We start from the raw sequence: 26534 nt of genomic DNA, 5'->3' as shown, positions 1-26534 counted from the left end.
TCAGCTTCTGCGGCTGTGGCTGTGGGCCATAGTGCAAGACCTGACTGCCAATAGGCAGAGGGGCCCTCAGAGACCCTACCTGGGTCCCTCATCTAGCGGTTCTGAGGACAGTCTTCATGGATTTGGGGCTAAGGGCACATAGTTAGTGTGTATTAGAACCTGGGGCCCAGTGCTTGGAGGCTGCTATTTTAGGGCCGTTTATGTCAGGAACATACTTGGGTGGCCAGTGGCCAGGCCATGGTGCTGGTGCTAGAGCCTGACTAGCTCCCATCCTGGTCACTTCTGTATGGGGTCCTCACTCCTGCCTCCTGGCTACATGCCTAAGAGGATGAAGGGTCCGTGCATGTGCTCACAGTGGGTGGTCACTCTTGTCCAGCTTGTCAGAGTCTTGCGTATCTGTATGTTCAAGGTGTCCCTGAACCCTCAAACTGTCTTGATCAAGTGATTCATCCTGGGATGATGTCTGTGGTGGAATACCCCACCCCCACCAAACCCTGCTGTCCTTTGCCCTCTGATGTTTGGGCCAGCCTGAAGTTCTTGGGTCAGATTGAAAGCAGGTTCATGTGATTAGGGATAGCCAGTGCCAGGGGCCAGGCCATCTCTGAGCCTGTTCTTCCTGGGGACTCCTTTTTTTAGGGACAGGGCAGCTGTGTCTTTCTCCCACTCTGAAGGTGCTAGCCCTCAGCCCCTTGCTCCTTCCATGCCAACTGGACCTTGTTTCCTGCATTGTGTATTGGGTGCGGCAGCTCAGAGCAGCTGTCCTGGTCAGCTTGCCAAGCAAGCAGTCAACTGTCCCTGGGTCAGGATCCTGGCACAGCCCTAAGCAGTGAACCCAGGGCCCTCAGCCAGAGTAGGGGTTCCCTGCAGGATGCATGTACTCTGCCTGCACTCCTCCGGCCTTTGATCTGGGAGTCTGGGCAGCTGATTGATTGTGGAGTGTCCCCCGCCCTCTGCCTCACGCCTCTTGTCACCAACAGCCCCACACCCAGAGGGCCGGCTAGCCACATGCGCCTGCTTTGTGTCCCTACTCATTCTTGGGGGGAGGGGGATGGGAACAAAACAGAACTTTTTAGGGGAACTTCAAAGGTACACTTTAGTAATCAAAAAGAGTTTCCAAGTTTCCCATTAATGTTTTGCCTGTGTGTGGTTTTTGGATTTAAATAAAGGCTCAGAAGAAAGAGACAGGATAAAATACAGGCAGGTCCTCACTGAGGCCCGGGATGGTTCACAGAGCCTGGCGGTTCCTGCCTTTGATGTCAAACATTAATTATTAGAAGGTAGTTTTACTGGTGATCAGAACGGGGCTCTGGGAGAGGCTGGGGCTGCCCGGCGCCCCCTGGCCATGTCCTTTGAAGTCCCTCCACGGCCTGGGAGGCCGCCTTGCAGCTCTATGCTCGCAGGCCGATCACAGCAGACGCCCCCCATGCCTGTGGCCTCCCCAGCAGCTGGCACAGGGGCCGACCCTGATCAAAGGCCCTGGGTCCTCCCAGGCAGGACTGACTGCTGCTGGCCTGCCCGCCCCTCCTCCTTGGGGGATTTCTTCTGTGCCTGCCCAGCGCCCTGCTTGCAGTCTGGCCTTCACCCTCTACACCTCAGGCTGGTGGCTGGTTAGTACTCATGGGGATGGGAGCACCTGTATGGGGATGTAGAGGGTATGAAGTGGGTGATAGTGCCAGACTTGGTAAGAATTTCTACCTGGATCCATGCATGTAGGGCAGGGCAGGGTGGCCGGTGTCTGGTGCCACGTGGATGGGGGCTCTGTGGCTGTGGTGGGTAGGGGCTCCATGGCTGTGCTGCTGTTTGCTAGCCTGGGGCCTCCTGTATCTGCCATCTCCATAGGTTGGCCAAGAGCCCTGCTGCTTCAGTGGGTGTTTGTGACAACCCTCAGGCTCTGAGACCCAAGCTTAACTCTTTCAAGAGCTGTAGGTCGTACCTTAATTGAAAAGTATACTGAGGTTTCCTGGCAGATAGTTCAGACGTTGTAGGTGGCTGGCCAAGTGTCTTGGCTTTTTTGTTTTGTTTTTTAAAGATTTTATTTTAAATTATGTGTATATGTGCATGTCTGTGTGGGGAGTATGTCACACGGGTGAAGTCCCTTCAGAGGCCAGAAGAGGGTGTCTGATCCCCTGGAGCTGGGATTACAGATGGTTGTGAGCCACCAGATATGGGTGCTGGGCAAGAGCCATACACACTGTTAGCTGCTGAGCCGTCTCTTCAGTGCTCTTCCTGTCTGGTTGTTTTTGTAGTACGATGATTGGCAGTTGCTTGCCTCAATGAATAAATCCGGAGATTGCTGGTCATGGGGCAGGTGCGATGGAGGATGGTCTTGCCATGCAAGGAGCCCACTTTTTCCGTCTAACCAGGGCTCCTAGTCTGTCTTGTGGGCATGTCCCATTCTCTCTCAGTTGTTTGCCTTTCCTGAGCCTCCAGGAGCAGCTGCCAGGTAGGGCCAGGCCGTGTCGATGAGGGGCACTCATGCCTAGCCCCACTGATCTAGCCATTATCTTCAGGGAGCTGATACGTACCTGTGCGGCTTGGCAAGATGCTCCAAAATGCATGCTTCCCTGCCATGGTCCAGGGTTTGCAACCCTGCTTTCTTAAAAAAAAAAACAAAACCCAAATCCCTTGGTCATTTCTTTGGGATGGAAGTAATACATGTTCACAGTAGAGGATCTGGGCAGTTAAGAGACACATCCTCGGGAACAAAAACCCGTTGGGGGGTACCATCGGGTGCTGGTGTGGAGCTCCTCCTTCCCTCAGAGGCACGGCATGTGGAGCAGCACCCCTCTGCATTGCCCCCAAACCCGAGTCTGGGCCTGGTACTCTGGCATAGCCACCTCCTACTGTGCTGCCCAGGGCCTTTGATGGTGTCCATGTGCTCAGGCGCCTCCTTCCCCAGGGTGGCTGAGCCCTGTGAGTAACTCAGGAGGTTTGGCCAGCATCCCTCTTACAGTGATTCATTTAAGCTCAAAGCCTCAGGGGAAACGCTTCACATTCCCTCTCACCAAAGCCGTTGTCTGGCCAACCTTGCTGAGGAAGAGCAAGGGAAGAGGGAGCAGGCGGCCCTCATGAAGAAGATGGAAAATCTGAGCTTGAGGTCACCTCTGTTTGTCATCATGTCCTGGAAAATCACTGTCAAGAAAAGGAAACTTCAGCAGGCCCACTTCTGATGTGAGCTGGACTTCCCGGTGCCCACCAGACCCTGCCATGCCTGGCTCAGGTCAGGCTGCACTGTGTCCTCCTCCCATAATTTCCCTTCTCTCCACGTCCCACTGACCCTGTCCACCGTCAGCCTGCCCCTTGTGGGTGCTCTCCTGTGTGCATCCTGTATCCAGCTCTTAGCTGCCTTGGGGTTGAGTGCAGGGGTGTAGGAGACTTGCCTCTACCCTGCTTGGCTCCCTCCTGGTCTTTTCCTGCCCTCCTTACCTCCTTTCTGGTCAGTCTGTAAGGCTTGGAATCTGTTCTGTTCCTGTGAACTGAATCCTCCTGGACAGGTTTTAGCAAGGGGCTTTTCTTGTTCCAAGATCAGTCTCTTATAGCCCCCTAGGCAACAGCGAGGCCAGCCACCCTCGAAGCCTACACTCTTCCATGCCAGCTGCCCCTCAGGCACTCTGTGCCTCAGTTTCCTCACCTGTCACATAGCAATCATAACATGCTTTGACCTTGTAGCCTTAATTTAAGGACTTTGGCCCAACATGCACAGGGCCCCAACGCCCCCTACTCCCTCTCAGAGGCCCTTTGCATTGAAATCCCCATTCCCCCAGAAGCTGCACAGCTGGCTCATCCTAAGCCTCCTACCTAAGCCTCTCACTGTGGTGACTAGGAGTCTTTGGCTTTCCTGCAGCCCTCTCCCAGCATCAGCCAAATGGACCATAGTCTTTTACAGCCTCCCCTACAAGGCATACTGGGGCTCCAGGACATCATCTTGGGTTTTAGCACTGCCTCAGCTGGCGGGTGGGAACAGTCCGTTTCCTTCAGGCACCAGTGTAGACTCTGGTGTCTCCCCAGCCCTTCAGGCTTGGCTGTCCCTCACAGCTGTCATTGTATGCTTTTCTTTTTTCCTGATGTCTCATCCCCAGACTTGTGTTCCCCATCCAAAAACATCTCCATATTGCACCTAGAATGGAAGCTGAGCATAAACTGTTGAAGCTAGCAGGACAGCAGATGGGGGCCAGGCACTGGCAGAGCATTCCGAGTAAACAGGGACAGGCAGGGCTGGGGGACAGCTGTGTGGCCTCCTGGCTGGAGACTGTCTTGCTGCAGTCCCTCCCTGCCCAGAGGCTCAGGAATGGAAGCTGTCTTGGGAGGGCTGCGGGCTGATGGAGTTTCTCCACTCTGTTGCTGGCTTCCTCTGCCACCACTGGCTTCCTACCAGCCCAGCCACAGACTCTGTGGGGTATTGTGGGAGACTCAGGAGGCTCAGACCCCTCTGGAGCCACTCACTTGGCCTGACCCTTTCCAGCAGGTGCCAGTGGGCCCTTCACCTTGTTGCCCTCGAGTTATAGCAGTGCTGTCCTAAGTGGGCTCTTTGTCCAGTTGAGGGGCCCAGGAACCCCTCTGTACCGTCATTGTGGCTCCTGGGCTACTGTCCTTTGTGGTTTCCTGAGCAGAGGAGGCTTCAGGAGGCCGATCTGGAGCAATGAAAGCTGTCAGTTTTATTTTTCTGATTGAAATGTAGCCGCTGTTCAGCAGTGTGAAGCTGGTGACTGATGTTGCCTGTGTACCCTGTCCTGGATGCAGCCAATGATCTACTGCCCTCGCTAGTGCCCCCAGGCTGTGCTTAGGAAGTACCTGGGAGAGCCCATGTTGGCCCAGTGCTCAAGACTGACTTTGTTGGCACTGTCCTCTGCCCTGTAGCCACATCCTGGGGCAGGAGGCCCTATCTGTATGGTCAGGCTCTTAATGATGTCATCCTTTGCACATCACCTGCCTGCTGGGATGCAGAGTCCCCTCTTGGGTCATCTGCATGCCCCAAAGCTGTTCCTTGGAAGTGTCTGGAACTGGTAGCCAGGAAGCCTGCTTTGAGGCTCTGTTCTTTGAGCTGAGTGCCCAAGGCTACATTGTCTTAGGATCCCAGGTGGCTAGTACTAGCCCACCCTGAACTAGTCACTCGTGGAAGCCGCAGCTCCTAGCTCAGGGCGCATCTGTGCTCTGCCCACCTTCCCCTGGGAGCCTAGAGAGCTCATGGCCCTGTGGAATGCAGGCATTGTGGCCATGGGGGCAGTCTGGCGCCTGGCATCATGTTATAAAGAGCTTTGGAGCAGACTGCCCGCAGCAGCCACTGCATGGTTGTGGCTTTGAAGGGGCAGCCTCCTGGGGTGCTGGTCAGCCACCTGTGGGTCCCTGCCCAGGCCTCAGCTAGTCTTTCCCAGCCATGCTGCTGGGTCATAGGGACTCCATGGCTAGAGTATTATGGTGAAGTCAGGCTTAGTGGACTGCAGGACCTGGTGTCCAGGGACAGTGGCTGGTGGGGGGACAGCCCTGGAGACACCTGGGACAGGTATGCTGCATGCATACCTGCAGGTATGTTTCAAACTGCACCTACTATGAGTGTACTGAGGGGAGGTCCCTTGGTAGCTGGGTAGGGTGAACCATCCACCCTCAGAATGTTAGAGCTGTGGCTTGACTCTGCCACGGCTGCAGGAGCCCAAGGAGGGGGAACTTGTTCTCAGAGCCAGACAACCTGTCCTCAGGTTGTCAGACGATCAGAGACTACCTCTTGGGGTCACACACCCTGCCGTGACAGCTGTTTTGTCTGCAGGACAGGACCCAACATGGGCTTTGCCAACCTAGCTGGGCACCTCTGTCAGGCCTGGCTCCATGGGGTGGCCCCAGCACTGAGATGTCCCACCCTCCCAGGCACTGCAAATGGACCAGGCCTACCTTGTAATTTTCATTGCTGTTGATGCCAATTAGGAGTGACGCTGTCCCTTCCTCTGTCCCCGGGTGGGCAGAGGGAGGGCCAGCCAGCTTGCTCCCCAGGGAGGGAGCGGTGGAGTCAGCCTCCACCATGGGGCTGTGGCCGAGAGGGCAGTAGGGGCAGCCGGCTGGGGTTTTTGCCAACACTCTAATTTGGTGGCTGTTGCTGCTCCTCCCCTCTGGAGCCCCTGACGTGGCCTCACACCATGGTACTGCTCCCCAAGTAGGCTTCCTGCTCTTGGGGTTCTCCCATTGAGGCAAGAACTTTTCAGGGAAGCTTCCTGAGGTGCCCTTTAGCCCGAAGTTCCCACTGGCAGCACTGACAGATGAGCATCTTCACATCAGATGTTCTAAACTGTCCCGAGCCCCACTCTGGTCCTGTATTACACGTGGGCTGTGGAGTGATGGTCTGGGATGGAGAGTCTGCATGGCCACTCCAACTGTAGGGGCTGAGATACCCACCCCCAAAGCTGTGTCAGCTGAGCCCCTCTGTTCCCCAGCCTGTTGACCGAGACCCTGTGGTGTGCCATCCTGACCTGGAGGACTTACTGCAGGCCTGGCCGGCAGAAGTGCCTGATGAGTTCTTTGAGGTGACCGTAGATGATGTGAGGAGACGCCTGGCCCAGCTCAAAAGTGAGCGGTGAGTACCCCTGGCCTGATAGCCATCTTCCATCCTTAACGGCCTGAACGGGTGCTGCCCAGTGTGCCCTTCACCTTGGTCCCTTCCTGCCCTCTTGGAAGAGAGTAGCCCTTAGACCCTGGAGAGCAGGGGGGAGGCCAGTTGCTTTTGGGGCTAGGTGGTGGCGGGGAACAGCTGATGTGCCAGGAGATCTGGACCTGGCCTGCCTCACCACAGGAAACGCCTGGAAGAAGCCCCCTTAGTGACCAAGGCCTTCAGGGAGGCACAGATGAAGGAGAAATTGGAGCGCTACCCAAAGGTGAGCAGGAGCTTCTTGTGCCCGTGTGGGGACATGCCCCAGCAAGTGACTGTGACATGCCACAGGTGGCCCATAGCTCAGGCCCTGCCACGTTGGACATGTGGTAGGTAGCGTGACAGGCCTGTGTACCTGAGGCTCAGGATTAACCGGCTAATCCTCTAACATTTTGTAATGAAAATCCTAGCGTTTTTTGTTTTTTTTTTTTTTTGGTAGCACTGAAAGTTGAACTTAGCCTTGTACATGCTAGGCAAGTGCTCGACCATGGACTGCACCCCAGCCCTGTGATGAAAATATATTTTGGTGGTGTTTGGGTTTTTTTCTTTTGTTGTTTCTGTTTTTGAACAGGGTCTTGATACGCAGCCTAGATTGGCCTGGAACTCAGTGTCCTGCCTCACTTCCTGAGCACAGGGTTCAAGTATGTGCCACTACATCCAAACAGCAGAGCAGATTTGAAGGATAACTTGATGTACTTGATTTACTTGTTTATTTATTTAGAGAGGGTCTCATGTAGTCTAGGCTGTGTAGCCAGTGATGACCTTAAACTCCTGATCCTCTGTCCCTACCTCCTGAGTCCTGGGATTACAGGAGTGCACCACTGCTGAGCTTGCCGTACTTTTAGAGTGCACTTGTCTGTACATGTGGGTGCTTGACTGTCCTTGTCCACAGCTGTGGCTCAGCTCTGTTGAAGAACATGGGAGATAGCCAGGAGTGGGGCAGCTGAGATTCCTGTAGTGGGGATTGAGCAGTGAGGCCCCTCCCTGTGCTGGGTGCACCTCTGTCTGCCCTTTATGACTATTCTGTTCACTCCTGCCCAGGTGGCGCTGAGGGTCCTGTTCCCTGACCGGTACATCCTACAGGGCTTCTTCCGGCCCAGTGAGACAGGTGAGGGCCTACAGTGGTCTGCGGAGGGCCACTGTGTTCTGCTGAGTTGTTCCAGGCCATAGGACTATAGCAACTGCCCTTTGAGCTCTAGGAAGATTGGGGCAGTTGCCAGAGGTCACCCTGTATGCATGACATTCAAATGGCTGTGAGGTTGCAGCGTTAGGTGGAGCCAGGCCCAGCTCAGGCCTTGGGCTGGGTCTTCTCACAGAGGCTCAGCTCTGCCCCCGGAGTCCCATGACCCTGAGTCTTCTGGGCATGAGCAGACCTGAGAAGAAGGCATCAAAGCCACTAGAGCTGGAGTGGACCTTGGTGGCCTATCCTAAGACAGTGAGGATGAGGTAGCCCCAGGCCTGACTGAGGGGCCTCCTGGCCTGTCAGAGCTCAGGTTGGGGTATTAGGACCCGAGAGACACTGGGAGTGCTATGGGCCTAGCTGGGCATGACTGTCAGTGGGTAGGCAGGCCTCTTTTGCATCAGGGTTGGGATCCTGGATGTGGCCTGTACTACGGTTCAGCCAGCTGAGCATCTAGGATGCTGGGGATGGCACTTTCGAGTGCCCATATCTGGGTCTCAGCTTCTACCAACATAGTGAATGCTGAGTCTGCACTGCCAGGGGCAGCCTCAGGCTGGTGCCCCCAGGTTCCCATCAGGAGCCTGGGCAATGGATGTCAGGAGGGTTGGCCTGTCTGGTCCTTCTGTTCACCTTCCCGCTTCTCCACAGTGGGGGACCTGCGAGACTTCGTTCGGAGCCACCTGGGGAATCCTGAGCTCTCCTTTCACCTGTGTGAGTCCCTGTCCCCAGCTGTGTGAGTTCCTGTCCCCACCTGTGTCCCTGTCCCCAGCTGTGTCCCTGTCCCCAGCCTGCCTTGCATCTGTCTGGCACAGTCCCCTTTTCCCTCTTTTAGGCTCCAAGGTGTGACCTCCCTCCAGGCTGGGACTTGAGGTGTTTTTGCTATAGAAGCCAAGTTGTCTGGCTGCCCAACCCTGTGGTCCCTGGGAGGGAAGTGTCAGTGCCCAGCTCCCCAGCTTGGCCTCTTTCCCAGTCCCACCCTATGGCTCAGGCTGCAAGGGGGGCAGTGGGCCTAGAGGCATGGCTGGCCTCCAGGTGGTAAGGGCCCCTTTGAGCAGCAGAGGTGGGTAAAGGACCAACACCTGAGGGGCTTTTCACAAGTGCCTACCTGAGGCCTGTCTGTCCTGAGGAGTAGGAGCTACCAGTGTTCTGACAGACATCCTCCTCTCTCCACAGTTATCGCTCCTCCCAAAATGGTCCTGGATGACCACACGCTGACCCTCTTTCAGGTATCAACTGCCTCACAGGGCCTGCTGCTGGGGTGGGGCTGTGCTGGGAGGGCAGGACGCCATGCTGCGGTCAGGTTGGGAAGGAGTGCCCTGGCAGGCACTGCAGGTAGGTAATAAAGCCTTTTAGAGCCGGTGAATTCAGAGGGAGCAGTGCGCCTCTGAAGTTGTTTCTGACAGGGCTTTCCAACCTCCTCCGCTTCCTGCCTGGCCCCAGGGTGGGGATGGGCCTGCCCCCCACTGGCTGGCCTGCTGTCCCCAGCTAGGGCTGCCTGGAGGTCCTGGCCCCTGCCTGGGCTGCTGAGTGACACCAGCCCCACGGCTAGCCTCTGTGTGAGGAAGGGGCCTGGTAGGCCTGATAGGCAGAGAAAACCCCTAGGCTGCTTCTGGCCATATCTTTGCCACTTTGTCCTGGGCACAGCCTTTCCCCTGGACCCCTGCTGGTCTCTGGTAGGAATGCCATGGTTGGCCCCAGGCCCTCCTGGAGGTCCTGAGTGGCTCCAAGACTGAGACCACTTGACCCTGTGCCCTGCTGGCTGCCTGGCAGAACTCAGAGGAATGAATGTCCTGTCCTTCACCCCCTGGGAGAGTAGGCTGGGGCCTCCCTAGCCCCTCTGGCCTAATGGTTTCCTTTTCAAAGTCTTCAGATATTTTAATTAACAACAGAGGCGCCTGAAGCCCTCCTCAGAGGTCTGCGTTGGGGGTGACAAGCTCAACTGCCTGCCTAGAGCTGCCACCATTGGGGTGAGATGGGGCAGGGAACAGGCAGGCGAGCTGGAAGCTCACCAAGGGCTGTCGGAGGAAGTGGAGCCACATGGCCCTGGAGCAAGGCAGAGCGGGGAGGTGCCCAGAGCAGGCCTATGACCCTGTGGTTCCCATCTTGGCCCATGAACCTCCAGGCGCCGGGCCTTTTCCCTTCATCTCTGCCCCTCCCTGCCTTGCTGGCCAGCCTGTTGATAAACATTGAATCTGGAAGATGCTCTGAGAGGGCCAGTGGCCAGCCTCCCCCACCCCAGCCCCTGGGTGCCTCTCATCCGCCTTTGCCTGATTCCTGGTGACACTCTGCCCCTGCTACCAGCAGCTGTCTCCTTTCATCCTTCAGCTCCATCCGGAGCCCCGGGGCCTTCTCCCGAGGGGTGGCGTCCCTGCCCACCACTGGCAGAACTGGCAGGGCTCAGGGAAGGATGTCTGCCCCCCCCCCCCCCCCCCCCAGGGGGGGGGGGGGGGGGCGCCTCAGCGGGGCGGGGTTCGTCTGCCCGGGGGGGCGCCACCACCGAACACCTTGGGGGAGCCGGGGCCTTCTCCCGAGGGGTGGCGTCCCTGCCCACCACTGGCAGAACTGGCAGGGCTCAGGGAAGGATGCCCCCCCCCCCCCCAGCCCATAGGTGAGCAGGGGGTGCAGCTTCAGCAGGGCTGGGCTCTGCTGCCCAGGGGTGTCCCTCCACAGCAGACCATTTGGAGTGCGAGTAGGGGGTGCCACTGGCCCAGGGGAGCAAGGGCTTTCTGAGGGCAGTGGGGGCGGGGAGGACCATGAGAGCCCCCCATACACTGCATACCTGCTGGGCCTGAGCTCCAGTCCCCTAGCCCTGCCCCATCCCAGCAGTGTCCCACTTCCTCCCTGTCAAGGCCCTGGAGACCAAAGGGAGAGAGGCCAGGGAAAGCCTAGAGACCTTGGAAGCAGGTCTCATCTGGCCTGTCCTGCCCCCCGAAACATAAAGAGGTCCTGTCTCTCTTCCTCTACAGTGTATTCTGGGAACTGCTGATCATTCGCACCCCCACCCCTTCCCTGAGCTCAGAGTGGTCTCCAAGGCCTGGGAGGGTGTGGCTTAAAACTTATGGTGTCCTGTCCCACCCTTCTCTGTGTCTGTGCTGGGTGTCGGGGGACCAGGTTGGAGCCTGGAGCCCTGGCTGGTGCTCAGCCCCAGGGTGAAGAACGGCCCATGGGGGCCTTAGAGTGAGCTGAGGGTGAAGTCCCCTTTGTTGGGGGTAGTCTTCTGTCCACTTGCCCTTCATTCCATTGGGATCCCAGAGACCCAAGTCAAATGGCAGGGTTTTCAAGCAGGTACTGAAGGGTGACAGGGGAGGTGAACTCAGGAGGAGCTGGCCCTTCCCCACTGTCTCCTTACTTCCTGCCCCAGCCTAGAGGGTGAGCCATCTCCAAGTTCAGAGAGAGGAAGAGGTGACAGGAGAGGTAGGCCCCACACTCTGCTGCTGACAGAACTGAACAGTGTCCATACACACATACACACACACACACACACCCTGTCCCAGCTGGGACAGGTGTGACAGCCCATAGGGAAATCTTCCAGCTGGGGACTTTCCTGTCCCTTACCCTTGGTGTGTACAGCCCATGCCCTCTGGGAAAGAGAACCTGGTAGTAGGTTGCCCACTGCCCCCTCCCCTGAACAGGTCTGATCCTGGTGATGGCTAAAGCAAGCTTGGAGTAGGCAGGCAGCTCAGTGCTACAAAGCCTCTTTGTAGGGTAGCCTTGCCCTCTCACAGGATCTAGAGAAGGTGGCAGCCTTGCTTTTGGGGTAGAAGCCAAGTGGTCCTATGGCCCTGAAGAGGGTACAAGCCTCACGCTGTACTGGGCACCCAGCTGAGGCCTCGGTTGGGGTGGGGGAGGTATAATTGGGCTCAGGAACATTCATTCTTGGGTTCATATGGAGACCCAGCCCCTCACCATCTCTCTCCCCTTTGGGGCTTGCTACAGGCATGTGGGGACAGAGCCCTCAGCTGGCCTTCTCTCCCCCAGTGCTCTGGGTTCTTCTTGCCCCTTTGTGCGATTCCCAGGCACTGCCAGGTGCTGTAGTGACCCTGGTGTTGCTCCATGACAACCTTCTCAGTGGATCTTTCAAGTGATCCCCTGTGCCCGGAGGGAAACAGATATTTTCTAGATGTGCCAACCAGGCTTCCCAGAAGTGCCAGAAGGAGTAGGGCCACAGCCTGCCTGTGAACCCCCTCCGTCCCTGGCAGTGCTGCAGAAAGCCACTGCGAGGCTACTTGGTGGGAGGCAGAGCTGCCATGCTGTGCTGAGATGGTTCTGGCAACTGTCCTCCCCATGCCCCCTGCCTGGCTCCCTGGCTTCCTTCTGGCGCCTCTCCAGGGGCACTAGGGCAGCCCCCCGCCCACCCCATAGGCCTTTTCTCATGACGCTTTGATCGCAGTCCTCACAATTGGGTTTCAAAGCACTCACCGCCCTTGTGTGTGTCCTTCTGCTGCCGGCTGGAGGCTGAGGTTTCAGCGTTCCTGGGCCTGGCCTTTGAAGCTTGCTCTTATTAATCTTTTAACATCCCCCAACCCCACCCACCCCGCCAGCCTGTGGCACTCACAGAAGCCTGGAGCTGCACGGAAAGAATGGGAAAGAATGCCCTCAGCCGGCAGCTGCTGCCCTTTCCCAGGTCCTGCCAGGTTCCTTGCTGCCCTTGGCCTTTGCCAGGCCCAGCCCCCACCTCCCTTGGGTACAGAGGCCATAGAGGAGGAAAGCATTCTGATGTGTGATACTGAGGCCTCGCCAACATCTGCTATCCTTGGCTAGACCATCACCTAGCTGTCAGGTCAGGGAGGCCTTGGAGCCATGGGTCTAGCGTGTCAGGGAGGAAGTGACCCAGTCTATTTCTTGCTTTCCACCCACACGGGTGCCTCAACAAGTAGAGCAAGTCCCTGAACAGAAACCTTACCCTAACCCTCCACCCCTTTGGACAGATGTGACTAGGGAGCTCTGATCCTAGGCATTATGTTGGGTTTTCAGAGCACTGGCTACCTTTGTTTGGGTGGACCAGGAGGAGCTTAGGTTGATCTCTAGCTTCCTCCTTGGTCCATTGGCGACAACCTTGCCCAGGCTGGAGTCTTCCAAGCATCTCTCAAGCTGGGACGCCCCCACCCCCAGAGCACCTTGACTCTTGGAGCTAGGCCCTGCCTCATGCCTGGGTCTGTTTTTCAAGGCACTCCAGTCTCCCATTGGCTCTGGGTACATCCCTAAACTTAAGAAGACACTCCTACCCACATCCCGTTTGGGGCATAAGCAGGTGTGTGTGTGGGAGGCCTCTGTCTCCCCCACTTCCAGACAGTGTCAGGCTAGGAGACCTAGACCTAGACCCCCACCCAACAGCCCTGTGTCTCCATTGACCTCCTGGACAGGATACACCCGAGTCACAAGCTAAGAAACTGTAGGCTTCCAAATGTCAGACGTTTACTGACCCTGTAGCTGGGCAGCAGGAAGTAGAGGACACCATAATTCACATAAATGAAGTGGGCTCTCAGCTGGTGCTTGGCTGTCCTGGCGGGGGGGGGGCGGCGGCTGTGGTCCATGCTGGACAGAGTGCCAGAGGAAGGGGTGGACCCTAGGCCCTGCCTATCTGGCCCTCTGAGCCCGCCCCTCTTCTGCCCTCCCTGTAGGCAAACCTCTTCCCTGCTGCCCTTGTGCACTTCGGAGCTGAGGAATCAACAGGTGCGTGAGGCCCCGCTGCTGTCCCCTGCCCACAGGCCCTTCCATGAATCCCAGCTTACCCAATGCCCAGAGTAAGATGCCCTGAGGGCATTCAGTTTGAGGTCCTCATGAGCCCAATACTCATCTCTCTGGGGCATCTGCCTAGCCAGACCCTACTTGTAGTGTGTGGGTGGAAGTATGGGCTTCATCTATGGCTGAGGGTGGGCTCTGGCCTCTGAAGGTCTCTACCTGGAGCCTGGGCTGCTAGAACACACCGTCTCCCCATCTGCGGCTGATGTGCTCGTAGCCAGGTAAGTTTCTGAGGGGTTGGGGGCCCCTCCAAGGCTGTGCCCACCACCCTGGCCTTGGTCTCTCACCCCTAGGTGTATGTCCAGGGCCACTGGGTCCCCACCCCTGCTGCCAGCCCCTGACCCAGTGTCCCTGGAATCCGAGCCAACTACTGAGAAGGGGGCACTGGAGCCCCCAGAGCCCATCCCAGAAACAGCCCAGCCTGTGAGGAGCCTGGGTAACGTGCCCAAGTGGCTAAAGCTGCCAGGTGCCTGCTGTGGACTGGCTGGGTGGGGCAGGGTGTCTGGGCAGGAACCCACGGCCCCGTGGTCATTCTGGTGTTTGCATCCCAGCCAGCAAGAGGTGAGAGCTACAAGCCTGGAGGTGCCAATCACAGCCACAGGACACCACCCCCCCCAAGCAGGAATAAAGACTGGAGCTTCTCTCAAGGTCCTCCTGTTTCTGTTCCACGCACTCTGCTGCTGCCCAGCAACAGTTGGGCTGAACTGATGGGTATCCCATTAACAAGGGTTGAGGTGTCTCTCCAAAGGGCCTGAGACCAGGGCCCCAGGGGAGCTGGTGACCTCATTAACCCCTTTCCTGGGTGGACGGAAGTGTGGGAGGAAGGCGCCTCCCTGGCAAATTACCTGCAACCTGGGGCCAGAGAAGAGGAAGTAGGCACTTATCTTACCACACGGCTACCCTGGGCAGGGCCTGGCCTGGGATGTCCTAGTGACTCCCTCCACATGTGTCTAGAAGGACCACAGGACCAGTTCCAGCACTTAAGCTGGTTGGAGCTGTGTCCCCCACCAGCCAGTACCTCCCCCCCCCAAATAAGGTCTCCTGTCTCCCACTTGCTCTCTAGTGCTTGGAAGCTGGAAACCACTGCGGAAGGGAAGAGTACAGGCACTTGGAGCAGCTGTCTGCCAGCTCAGTCCAGCCTGGGCATTGCCTTCAGAGGTTGCCCCTCAAGTCTATTCTAGGCCTGGTGAGGGCAACTGTTGTTCCTTCTGCTCTGGACCCACTTGGACCCCCCCCCCCCAATCCTGATACTCTGGTTCCCAGCTCTAGGCCTTGATGCTAGGTGACTGGGTCTCCTAATTCCTGAGTGCTCCATGGTGTCTCCTCCACTCTGGACTTGCAGTCAGAGCAGCTTTTCAAGCTCCAGTGAGGGGCTCCAAGTCTTGCAGTGGCACTATGTGTAGAGGGTAGCAAGCCTGGACATCAGCAGGCTCCAGCCTGGACTGGGCTTCCAGGTGGGCCTCACAGCTCTGACCTGCACCCTGCCTCTCGATTGGTCTGCAGTTCAGCATGACCACAGGGCAGGCGCAGCCTTGGCAGCCTGTCTCCAGGTCTCACCTCTGGGTCCTGGACTCCACTGCCTGCTAGTGGCAGCTGTAATGGCCTGTGGCAGGAATACATTTTCCGACTGAACTGGCCACATGTGTGAAGGCTCCAGTTTCACTGCAGCGTGTGCACACATGCTGTTTGTTATCCTGTCCTTCCTGAGAGCCCTGCATTTGTCCCACTGAGATGGATGGGAGGAGCATGGGGCTCAGGCTTTGAAGCAACTAGACTTGGGGTGATTAATGGCAGCAAGGCAAAGCCTTGGAGAGATGGTGTTGATTTATTGATGTTGCTTTGTAAGAACAAATTTACAGCTCGGAGGGGGATCAGGTGGTTAAAAGGCTACACAGAAGCTTTGATGTTGGGTGGCAAGGAGGCAGCACTGCCAGCGGCTGGTTGGTTTATAAAGCACAGGCTAAGGGGGGTGGCTGTGGTGGGAGGCAGGCTGGTCCACCGTTCCCTGTGCACCTGTCTCACAAGGACCCCCAGAGGCCTGGGAGCCAGAGGACAGACTAGGAAGGGCAACAGCTGCTGGGAGGGATCTTGCCATCCCTTGGAAGCTGGGAGACTTGGGGACTGGGTATAGATGCTGTTGTGAATCCACACCAGACCTATCAGGCCACAGGAGGGGACACCTTTAGAAGTCCAGGAGCTATGGAGGAGAAGTATGCTTAGAACAATTACATAGGCGTCACTCTGGGCTGCTGCAGCTGCCACTCTTGCACCCCACATACCAGCTGAGGAAGCACTTTCTCTAGCTGATCCACATCCACAATGTCCAGGTCCTCTGCCTGGGCCTGCCGGACCCCACGGACTGCAGCTTCTGATGAAACACCAGGGAAGGAGGGAGGTGGAAAACACTGGGTGGTCTCAATAACCCTACTCCTGTCTGGGCCCTCCTGCACCGCCAGCCCTCGAGGACCTAAGGGCTCTTTTCAGGGACAGGTGTTGGTGGGAAGCTGGGAAAAAGTTTATCCATTGAAAAAACAAGGATCTCCATTTTCCTGGTACCGTGGGCCCCTTGGCTCACCCACCACGAAGATCCTCAGGAGCTCCACCATAAGCTGCAACGCATCCTTGTTCACTGCAAGGGAGAGGGCAGGTTGTGGAAGAGCAGCCCTGCCTGAGCCCCACACCCCTCCCAACCCACTGGTGCCCTGTACCTTTAGTCTTGCTGTCCCTGAAATGCAGGTGCAGTAGTCTGCTCACCAGCTCCTGGAGGAAGGGGAGGGGTCAGTGCATCAACCACAGGCCCCTCAGCATCAGTTCTGGAGGGAACATGGCTGACTTCCAGCTAGGAACAGTACCACCTTTCTCAGGGTGAGGGGATGAGACCAGTTGGGCTTTGGGCAGGGGGATGTTCAGAGGGGTTGGTAAGAAAGGCCTGCAGGGGACAAGGGATCCCATGTGCTGCCATGGAGGCCACTTGGGCCTCTGGGCTCCAGGGAGCACTAAGGAGATGGGGAAAGTCCAGTGACATCAGTCCCATGTCTGGGGGCTGAGGGGCAATGCTCCCCTTTCACTGCCGGGAGGTGGTGTCCCATCAGATGGGGGTGGTGGTAGCTGGAGGCCCATGTTCCTAAAGTGGACCCTGGTAGCTCTGAGGGGTGTTGACCCCTTTGACGTTGCTACTGTCTGGCTTGCATCTGCTACCTTTTTGCACGTGATACTAAAGAATGTGAGCCGGTTGTAGGTGACCGGTGGGGTGGGAGCTGCCGGGCTGAGCTGCCTGGTTGGGGCGGGTAGGGGTAGTTGCACAGGCAACTGAGGACTGTTGAGCTTTGACAGGAAGTTGAAATTCATTGCTAGTTGTGTCCAGAGATGTGACACTGACTTTGGTTTTTGTTTGTGGTCTTTTTGAGACAGCGTCTCCATGTAGCCCCAACTGGCCTGGAACTCAGAGATCCCAGTGCTGGGATTAAAGGCGTGCACCACCACGCCAAGCATGACACTGACTTTGGAAGGACATTGTTACCTAGGTCTCAAGGGAGACCTGGCTGTGGGACCTTCTGACAGATGATACTAGGTGATGGTGGAAGGGGATTGGCCAGGCCTCGGGTGTTGTTTGAGACTGTAAGAATGTTAGTGTGGGAATCCCAGGGCTCGGGAATTCGGTGGGGACACCTAAAACGCGACAAAGGTCAGCAAAAGGCAGCAAGGGCCCTAAAAGAGATGGCCTAGAGAGGAAAGTAAGTTGGGATTGCCGAGCATCAGCCACAATGGAGGACGGTGCTACCCACCCAGTGCTGGTGCTGAGAAGAGGTCGTGAGAATGGGCAAAGCCTGAGGCACAGGTGAACCATGTTAGAAGGGCCAGAAGGCTCCATGAACAACGTGTGAGCAGCGCCCCCTGCTGGCCCTTGTTATCCGGCACTCAACCCGGGACGGACCAGAAAAGGCGCGCTCGGTATCACCTGCTCCAGGAGCCCCAGGCCGGAGCGCCAGCCGCGGCCAGGGATGGGACCACACTCTGCCGGCCCCTCCACGCACAAACAGACGTGACTGCGGGAGGGCAAGGTCAGGGAGGCACCTGCGGCACACCACACTCCTATTCCCTGTCCTGAGGGCTCAAAGGCGGTGTCCCGGCCACCCATGGGGCGGCCCGTTCATCTTGTCCTCTGAACGACCAAAACCCTGGTTCTGGCCAAAGCCCTCAAAACTCGATTCACCTTCAAGCAGTGCACGGAATGGGGAGGTCAGCCCTGACTATGCTCGGCGCGCACATTGGCCTGATGCAGGCAGCGCCCAGATGCCGACCCGGGCCCTGCCACCCGTGGAACAGAAGAGCTCTGCCTCAGTTTCCCCCTAGCAGGCGGACGTCTGCACGACCGTGCCCGTCACCGAGGAAGGAACGGACAGCTAGCGCCAGGGTGCGTGCCCGCCCACCTGTGGCTCCGGGCTGGCCCCCTCTGGGCCGGCCTGGAGGGAGGCGCCGTCCGGCCAGCCTTTGCAGACCCGCTCGGTCCAGCCGCAGAGCGTGCGGGCTGCTCCGTCTACGCCCACCCGGCGGCGGAACCCCCACCAGGAAGGCACCGGAGCCCGCTGAAGTGTGGAGCTAGGCACCCGCACCCCGCCGCGCCGCGCCGGAGAGCCTCACCTTCCGGAAGCCGCAGCTCGCTTCCTCCATAGCAGCTGCCTCGGTGCACACTCCACTGAGCCCCGCCCCACATGTCAACCAATGAACAAGGAGCGCGCCTCTGTAGCCCCGCCCCCAGGCCCCGAGCCAATGAGCCGGCTGCTGCCCTGAAGCTCCGCCCCCCAGCCCTCAGCCAATAAACCGCAGCGCACGGCCTCCGTTCCACTGGCTTGACCAGGTTAGCGCAAGCCGCCCTTCGCTCTCATTGGTCTGCGGAGCCTCCCGCAATGCCTCCTGGGAATTATAGTTCCTGGCTCCCTTCCCGGCGCGCACCGCTCTTCCTGGATACTACTAGGGCGCGCGGGATCGCGTCCAGCGCCCATCGCCAGCCGCCCGGGGCCACGTCGCAAGGGCGGGCTGGGGGCACAAGGCCGGCCGGGGGTACGTGCAATGCGCCTGCCTGCTCCGGCTCTCCTGATCACTGGGACGCCTTCCTCGAGCGGTCCCGACCACCCTCCCATTCCGCCCTCCTAGGTCTATCCCTTAGGACCAGGTCAGTTCACCCCCGTGCACGGTGGCCCCATGTACACTCCCAAGGGAAAGGGGCCCTCAGCCACCGGCCTGGCAAGCTTACGTGCAGCCTGTCTCTAGGGGCATGCTGGCGAGGCCCTGTCAGCACTCGGGGACATGGAGGAGTTCCGGCGCTCCTACAGCCGTCTGTGCAAAGAGAGTGGGGCTGAGCCGCAGGAAGCTGTCCTGCAACAACTGCACCAGCTTCCACGAGGCCGACTGGACCTGGCCACGCAGAGCCTGACGGTGGACACCTGCAGGGCCCTGGGCAAGCTGCTGCAGAACCAGACTGTGTTGACGGAACTCATCCTCAGCGACTGCATGCTGAGTGAGGAAGGTGAGGCCCATGGCCTCGGAGGAGCCCTTGCAACTTGAGTGGGGTTCAAGCCCTTTGTCTCAGTGCGGGTGACCTGATTTTGTTTGGCTGGGTTAGCTGTCAGTGAGGGAACTCTTTGAACAACCCCTCCCCAACACATACACACACACCCTTGTTTTCTCTTTTTTATGCCTTAGTTAAAATAAGTAGTTGTTTCTCTTCCCAAAATCTCAGAGTAGAGCTCAATGTTACTTTGTAACAGAAGGCTTCACATCTCCAACTTTCATGGTTCCACATGCTGGCTTGAGAGATCAGGCCTGGCAAGCACAGATGTTTCTAACATGACATCACAGCAAATGGGGAAACTCATTTCCACTGTGAACCCAGAACATGGGGACCCCTGGAATAGCTTGTCCCTCTTCCGTTTCTGAGGAGCTGTCCTGATGTGGATCCCCAGTGACAGCTCCCTTCCTTACACAGGAGCCACACTGCTGTTTCAAGGGCTGTGTGCCAACACCATTGTGCAGTTTCTGGATGTAAAGGTGAGCAGGCCTATACTCTAGGCAGTAGAAGGAGAGACCCAGGGCCCTAGGATCTTATAGATGCCAAATACTACATCTGTAAGAGTTCCCAACACCCAGCAACTCAGAACAACTCTCTGAGTTGGGAGTGTTTTGAAGGCAAAGTCTTGTGAGCACATTATGCATAGCCTGATTCAGCAGTGCTCACAAGGAAGTGGGGCCCTAGGATGCCAACTAAGGCCAGAAATCTAGGCATGACAGCCATGCCTTTGTCCAGAGCTTGCTTCCTGGCCTTGTCCACTGCCTGAGTCTATCGAGCATAGTAGTATTCAGAGCCAGAGTAACAAAGAGTGACTGGCCAGGATGTTTCTATTCTAGGGTAACAACCTTCGAGCTGCAGGGGCTGAGGCTCTGGGAAAACTCCTTCGACAGAACCGGTCCATTCAGAGGTAGGGCCACGTGGGGCCTCACCTGTACCTCCCAGCTTCCTCTCTGTGTGACTTGGGGTTGGCCCCAGAGGATATAGCCCTTTAACCAGCTTACTTCACACCACTTGTCCCTTTTCTACTGGTGGGGAGTAACCTGGTGAACCCTTGTCCTCCATATGCCTGGGTCCCATGGGGCAGCTGTTTTGCTGAGCCAAGCAAGTGTCCTCCCTTCTGTAGCCTCACCCTAGAGTGGAACAACATTGGCGCATGGGAAGATGCCTTTGCCACCTTTTGTGGGGCCCTGGCAGCCAACAGCACTCTGCAGCAGCTGGATCTCCGCAACAACCAGATCAGTCACAAGGGAGCAGAGGAGCTGGCCTTAGCCCTCAAGGGCAACACTAGCCTCCAGCAGCTGGGTGAGGCCTCCTGCACTCTGCTTCCCTCATGAGACCTGGGAGTATTGGGTTCTGTTATATGGTACCTTGTCACTGCTGTGAGGTGCTGGCCTGAGCTCCTGCTCCATTGGCAGCCACAGGCAGTAAGATGCTAAAGAAAGCATCCTAGGCTGGGCCAGCACCTTCCATCCCAGAGTGACAACAGGTTTCCTTCCAGACCTGCGCTGGAATAACATTGGCCTCCTGGGGGGCCGGGCCCTGGTGAACTGTCTCCCCAGCAACAGAACCCTGTGGAGGCTGGACCTGGCTGGGAACAACATCCCTGGCGACATCCTGAGAGCTGTGGGTATGGGCACTCAGGGCTGCTAGCTGCTTGCAATTTGGAGCAAGGCACGAAGCCCTTTGTCAGAGGCCCCTCCACCATGGCCTCAAGGGGGTGGGTCAGGACTCCAGACAGTACACTCAGGATGAGCAACTAGCCTAGGTCAGGAAGGAAGCAGCCTGAAGATAGCCTACTTGGTGCTCACCACCCAGCTTCTCTCAGAGGCTTAGTCTTTACTTACAACTTAGCACCCATGTAATTGGGGGTCGGGGGTGTCACCTATTTCAAACCAGAAACTAAGACCTTGTGGCTTGAAGTCCTTCTCCTGACAGCCATCAGGCAGTCGGTGCCTCAGCTAGGGAGAAGCTTCTTGACATTTTCCCCTGGCTCCCTAAGTTTGTACCTGTGCTGTGTGTGGAGTGGATGTGGGGCTGCCAGTGGGTGTATATGCTGTTTTATGCCAGAGCCCTGCCCTTCAAACTGACCTCCATCTGTGAATCCTGAGTCCCTTTCATGATATCTTTGCTTCAAACTCAGCAGAGTCTGTCACATGGTGCCACCCACCAAAGCCTAAGCTTTCAGACCTGGAATCCTAGACTACACACCCCAGTGCTGCAGGGTCACTACCTCCTGCTGACACTGCCTGACCCCTCTGTCATCTCCGCTGTCTTGTTCCCAGCCCTGAATCTGTGCAGGCATAGTCTTCATAAAGGCTTTCTGTTTGATTTTGTGTGTCTGAGTCAGTCTTGTTAGCCCTAGCTGACCTTGAACTCATGATCCTCCTGCCTCAGGTACATAAGTCCTGGGATCACTGCATGCCGTATCAGCTGTCAGTCTTTCCAGAAGATAGCATCTACCTCTTAGTCATGTTGTGCTCCTCTGTGGAGGAAGCCAGATGTTCCAGGAGGAACCCACCTTTTGTGCTAGTGCAGCAGCTTCCCCCACATGCATGAGAGACACCCCCCCCCACTCCAGGATCCTGTTTTACTCAGTGCCCCCCCCAAAGAGCTTCACCCTGGTGCATTGGACAGGGGTGTCTGATTTGTTGCAGAGATGCTTCCTTCCACAGGGTGGGCACCCAGATGACCAACTTCTAGACACGGCCAGCACAGGACTGGGTCAGCCACTGCCCCCTAAAGTTGAGCCCAGTGAATAACATGGCTCCTTCTGACAGAGCAAGCCATGGACCACAACCAGGACCGGCACACTGCCTTCCAGGAGAACCAGGCCCGCACCAGCATCCTTAGCAAGGAGGTCCAGCACCTCCAGGAAGAGAAATCCAAGCAGGTGAGCATGGTGCCCTCACTGACCCTGGGCTGCTCCAGCCTGGCCTGGCCGCCTTCTCCACTGCCCTTGTGGTATATCCATCTTTTCCTCCAGGCCTCCAAGTTTTGGGGTAGCCAGGGCCCTGATCCTCCCCTGCCAGTCCACACCCCCCTCCCCGCCCCATTGGACAAGGTAGTGGGGCTGAAGTAACAGTCCTTTACTGCCTATGTTGCTGGGAGTTTGTACTCCTGTCCCTGACCAAGGTAGGGTGGGTAGGCTCTGGACGTAATGGTGCGTTGACCACCTCTCTCCCCAGTTTCTGGATTTGATGGAGACGATTAATAAGCAACGAGAAGAGATGGCCAGGAACAGCCGGTGAGTGGGCCCTGGGGCTCAGGACCTGGCTCTGATTTGAGTGTGATCTAACCTGAGCCCTATCTGTAACTTCCTGAGAACAAGGCCCTAACTTCCAAGCAAGTAGGCTGGTGATTAGTGACAGGTGTGGAGTGTTTCCTCCTCTCTGCCTGGTACACCAGAGATGCTTTGGACATAGATGTACAACAATTCCTGCTGAGGCTGGAGAGACCAGGCGGGCCCTCGGGTTAGGATTTCACAGAAGCATCTCTCTCCACAGGGCATCAGCTGCACGAGTGGGGCAGCTTCAAGAAGCCCTGAACGAGAGGCATTCCATCATCAATGCCCTCAAAGCCAAGTAAGCTTGGGCAGAGGAGCCTTCAAACACCCTAGAGACTTCGAGGCATGCCCACATGAAAGGAAGGGACAAGTGCTGCAGGGGTTTGAATGGGGGATTGGCAGCAGTGAGAACGGGAAATCTTTGCCAAGCAGGTGACACTCTTGATGGAGCAAGGGTGGGGCTGGTCTTTCTCTTTGTAGACTGCAGATGACGGAAGCTGCTCTGGCTCTGTCAGAGCAGAAGGCCCAGGACCTGGGAGAGCTTTTGGCCACCGTGGAACAGGAACGGCAGAGCGTGTCACAGAGACAGGAGAAGGAACGCAAGCTGGAACAGCAGGTAGGAGCTGGGCTGTGAACCGGCAGGCAGGCGGGCATGGCAATAGCATGACAGGCTAGAACCCCAGACCCTGCCCCTCTCCCTCAGGAAGCTTCAGATCGGGAGTCTAAGCTCCTCAGGGACCTGTCTGCTGCCAGTGAAAAGAACCTGATGCTTAGAAGCCAGGTATGGGGGCGGGAGCATGGTCACAAGGGGAATAGGGCCAGCCACCCCAGGAGCCTGGAGGTATGTGGAAGGACTGGGCAAAGCTTCATCTAGTAGTGCCTACTTTGCAGGTGGATGAGTTGGAGCGGAAGGTGAAGTCACAGCAGGAGCATCTGTTTCTGACCAGACAGGAACTGACCAACACATCAGCCGAACTGAAGATCCGTGCCATTCAGGCCGAGGGTGGGCATGGGCAGGCTTGCCACGGAAGGGAAAGGGAGTTCCAGGGTCAGAGCGACCCCAGGGAAGACTTATCTTGCTCTCCTCACTGGGCCTCTAGAGCGCCTGGATGTGGAGAAGAGGAGAGCCAAACAGAGCATGGAAGATTTGGAGAAGCTGTGCTCTAAGGAGGTGCTATCTTAGTGGATACCCCCAGCTCTCTCAGCTCCACTTGGGGTCTGCAGAATGGCCTTGGTGTGATATAGTATCATGTCCCTGGTTGGTGAGGGTACCCTTAACAACCTTGATTTGGTGATACCAGGGTTGCAGGCAACAGTGTTCATAGTTCAGGCTGGTGTGGACGTCCCTGCTTTTTATTCCCCTGATCTGGGCCTTTGTTCTTAGTGCCCACCAGGCCCCTCAGGACAGGCCTTTGCCAAGTGATACCTGCTTTCTAGGGTGGGATTCCATAGGTGAAGGCTAGGGACACCTTTGTTTGCCAGCCCTGACCCCCACATCTGGACAGGTGGATCACATGACCCGCCACCTCGAGGAGAGTGAGAGGGCCATGCAGGAGAGGGTACAGAGGCTAGAGGCTGTGCGCCTGTCCCTGGAAGAGGTGAGACCACATGGGCCCTGTGTTGACTGTGGGGTGGCATCTCCTAATGTTCATGGCCTCAGGACCCTGGGCCACCCCCTAGTTCCACCATGGGGACCCACTCATCAATGTCCTTGAAAGGTCAGAGACCAAGAGTGCCATTCAGGCCTGTTTGGTAGTTAGAACTCTTGCTCATCAAAGGATAGCTGTGTAGCCCTGAGGTTTGTGGAAGGTAGTTTCTTCTGCCTGGCTGCTGGGTGGCCCAGGAGAGGCAGGAGGATGAGCTTGTGGTGCCTGTCTACCATGCAGGAGCTGAGCCGCGTGAAGGCAGCTGCGCTCAGTGAGCGTGGACAGGCTGAGGAGGAGCTCATCAAAGCCAGGAACCAGGCCCGCCTGGAGGAGGTAAGTCTTGGCAGCAGGTGTGCAGGGCCAGTTGTAGCAATTTGCAAATGAGCCTGGCTGAAATGGGCTAGCGCTGTGGGCCTCAGGGCTGGAACTCAGAGTTCCAGGAGCCAACAGGGCTGGATGCAGCCCGGAAGTGAAGGGGTCTGGCCTGGCCTGTAGCCTGTACTGCATAGCTAAGAGGAAGGCTAGAGATGACAGGTAGAGTTGGCTTGGGATTAAGGAAAAGAGCCCAGCAAGGGGATGCTTCTGAGGGCAGAACAAGTTAAGTGGCTGCAGCACTAGGCAAGTGATGGCTGTGACACCAAAGTCCTTTCCCCGGTCCTTGCAGAAGGCTGGAGGTCAGTCCACATGCAGATCATCTGTCCCTCCAGTTTTGAGTTTAGGCCAGGAGCCCCTCATGTACAGCAGCCCCTCCCATGCCCATAGCAACATCGCCTGGCTCACCTGGAGGAGAAAATGCGGCTGCTGGCCCAGGCACGAGATGAGGCTCAGAGTACTTGTCTGCAGCAGAAACAGTTGGTAGCCGAGGCCCAGGCACGGACCAGCCAGTTGAACCTGCAGCTGGAGGGGCAGCGACGGCGCCAGGAGGAGCTGCAGCAGGTAGCATGGCTCAGGTAGCAAGGAGCTCAGGCTCTAGGGGTGCATGTCCATCCTCCAAACCCATGCCTCGCAGGAGCTGAGCAACAAGGACCAAGAAAAAGTAGCTGAGGTGACCAGGGTGAGGGTGGAGATGCAGGAGCAGATGGGCCGCCTGCAGGCTGACTTGGTGTCCCAGGAGGCGCTGAAAGAGAAGGTGGCTGCCCTGGAGCGGCAGTTGAAAGGTTAGCACACAGCTGGAGGGCTGAGCTTGGCCCGTGTCCCCTCGAGGTGCCCCCTCCTCACTGAGCCTCTCGCCTGCAGTGATCGCGAGTGAACACCGGGAGGCGCTGCTGGACAGAGAGAGTGAGAATTCTTCTCTCCGAGAGAAGCTGCGGCTCCGGGAGGCCGAGATCATCCGCATCCGGGAAGAGGAGGCCCAGAGGGCGAGCTTCCTGCAGAACGCCGTGCTGGCTTATGTGCAGGGGTCTCCTCTGAGAGCCCTGAGTCCCCCAAAATGAGGGGAGGCAGGGAGGCCTGGAGCACCCTGCGAGCGCAGAAATATCCTCAAGGGCAGGTCTGGGGGGGTCCAAAGCCTCAGCCGAAGCGGCGGGGTGTTCTGAACATCCCTGCCCAACCGGCGCACCTGCCCAGCCAATGTGGTTCGCCGCAGCTCAGGGCGAAGCGCGCGGGATCGAGCTCCTGGGACTCCATGGAGAACCACTGAGAGGACAGCTTGGTGGGAGGGAGGTGGGATCGGGAGCGCAGCCGACGCGCCCCCAACGGCAGGGCTGGAAATACAGAACTTTCGTACTCGGTGACGCTCTGGTCCAGTGCCTTTCTCCAGCACTCCTCCGGGGTGGGGCTGGGTCATCCCGTGGGAGTCTGGAGGGCCCGGGTCTGCCGGCCTCCAGCAGGCCTGCAGACTCCGATGGTTTCTCGGCTGCATGGTGGGCCCGGGAGCGCAGCCGACGCGCCCCCAACGGCAGGGCTGGAAATACAGAACTTTCGTACTCGGTGACGCTCTGGTCCAGTGCCTTTCTCCAGCACTCCTCCGGGGTGGGGCTGGGTCATCCCGTGGGAGTCTGGAGGGCCCGGGTCTGCCGGCCTCCAGCAGGCCTGCAGACTCCGATGGTTTCTCGGCTGCATGGTGGGCCGGTGGGCCGGTGGGCCGGTGGGCCGAGCGCGCGGCGCCGCCATCGGCCGGTGGGCCGGTGGGCCGGTGGGCCGGTGGGCCGGTGGGCCGGTGGGCCGGTGGGCCGGTGGGCCGGTGGGCCGGTGGGCCGGTGGGCCGGTGGGCCGGTGGGCCGGTGGGCCGGTGGGCCGGTGGGCCGGTGGGCCGGTGGGCCGGTGGGCCGGTGGGCCGGTGGGCCGGTGGGCCGGTGGGCCGGTGGGCCGGTGGGCCGGTGGGCCGGTGGGCCGGTGGGCCGGTGGGCCGAGCGCGCGGCGCCGCCATCCCGTCGCTGGGGTCGCCAGTCTGCGCTGCGTCTCGCCCGGTTCGTGTCCTTGGGTGCGGACCAGCGGCTACGCCGCCGCGCGCTGCAGGTCCGAGGACTCGCCGGGGCTCCGCC

The 26534-nt window shown here is 58.0% G+C and overlaps 4 protein-coding genes across 8 annotated transcripts in view; 3 read left to right on the top strand and 1 right to left on the bottom strand.

The window, feature by feature from the left end:
- Aspscr1 (ASPSCR1 tether for SLC2A4, UBX domain containing) overlaps positions 1-14276 on the top strand; it is a 34934-nt gene extending 20658 nt beyond the window's left edge. For 2 of the 4 annotated variants that reach the window (XM_008828326.1, XM_008828337.3), the window contains exons 8-16: positions 6420-6559; positions 6776-6857; positions 7673-7739; positions 8460-8522; positions 8985-9037; positions 13433-13484; positions 13705-13774; positions 13847-14019; positions 14105-14200. In XM_008828326.1, coding sequence (XP_008826548.1) covers positions 6420-6559; positions 6776-6857; positions 7673-7739; positions 8460-8522; positions 8985-9037; positions 13433-13484; positions 13705-13774; positions 13847-14019; positions 14105-14118 — 714 coding nt within the window. In that variant the 3' untranslated portion in view covers positions 14119-14200. Of the gene's footprint in view, positions 1-6419; positions 6560-6775; positions 6858-7672; positions 7740-8459; positions 8523-8984; positions 9038-13432; positions 13485-13704; positions 13775-13846; positions 14020-14104 lie in introns of all 4 variants that reach the window. The other 2 variants (XM_008828327.3, XM_017796941.2) reach the window with 2 other exon arrangements.
- Positions 14277-15358: 1082 nt separating this feature from the next.
- On the bottom strand, positions 15359-18694 carry Cenpx (centromere protein X). Its single transcript, XM_029560908.1, has 6 exons — positions 18526-18694; positions 17984-18189; positions 16262-16313; positions 16129-16182; positions 15833-15921; positions 15359-15750 (listed from the first exon to the last, which is right to left on the bottom strand). The coding sequence occupies exons 1-6, from the start codon at positions 18692-18694 to the stop codon at positions 15736-15738; spliced, it is 585 nt and encodes a 194-aa protein (XP_029416768.1). The 3' UTR covers positions 15359-15735.
- Positions 18488-25784, top strand: Lrrc45 (leucine rich repeat containing 45). Of its 2 annotated transcripts, XM_008828309.2 has the most exons (18): positions 18488-18726; positions 18825-19080; positions 19540-19601; positions 19959-20029; positions 20246-20424; positions 20621-20749; positions 21900-22012; positions 22308-22366; positions 22626-22703; positions 22886-23021; positions 23109-23186; positions 23297-23408; positions 23506-23576; positions 23911-24003; positions 24292-24384; positions 24814-24987; positions 25061-25208; positions 25288-25784. In XM_008828309.2, the coding sequence occupies exons 2-18, from the start codon at positions 18861-18863 to the stop codon at positions 25482-25484; spliced, it is 2013 nt and encodes a 670-aa protein (XP_008826531.1). In that variant the 5' UTR covers positions 18488-18726; positions 18825-18860; the 3' UTR covers positions 25485-25784. The 2 variants fall into 2 exon arrangements, with proteins under 2 accessions (XP_008826531.1, XP_008826539.1); XM_008828317.2 differs by lacking the exon at positions 23109-23186.
- Positions 25785-26110: 326 nt separating this feature from the next.
- Rac3 (Rac family small GTPase 3) overlaps positions 26111-26534 on the top strand; it is a 2891-nt gene continuing 2467 nt past the window's right edge. The window contains exon 1 of the mRNA XM_029560905.1: positions 26111-26508. Within this exon, the coding sequence (XP_029416765.1) occupies positions 26111-26508 (398 nt within the window). The remainder of the gene's footprint in view (positions 26509-26534) is intronic.

Source organism: Nannospalax galili, unplaced genomic scaffold, assembly GCF_000622305.1.
Source record: "Nannospalax galili isolate Female #2095 unplaced genomic scaffold, S.galili_v1.0 scaffold1250, whole genome shotgun sequence".
Classification (NCBI taxonomy): domain Eukaryota; kingdom Metazoa; phylum Chordata; class Mammalia; order Rodentia; family Spalacidae; genus Nannospalax; species Nannospalax galili.
The sequence above is the reverse complement of the archived record's forward strand: the minus strand, read 5'-3'. Positions and strand labels throughout refer to the sequence as shown.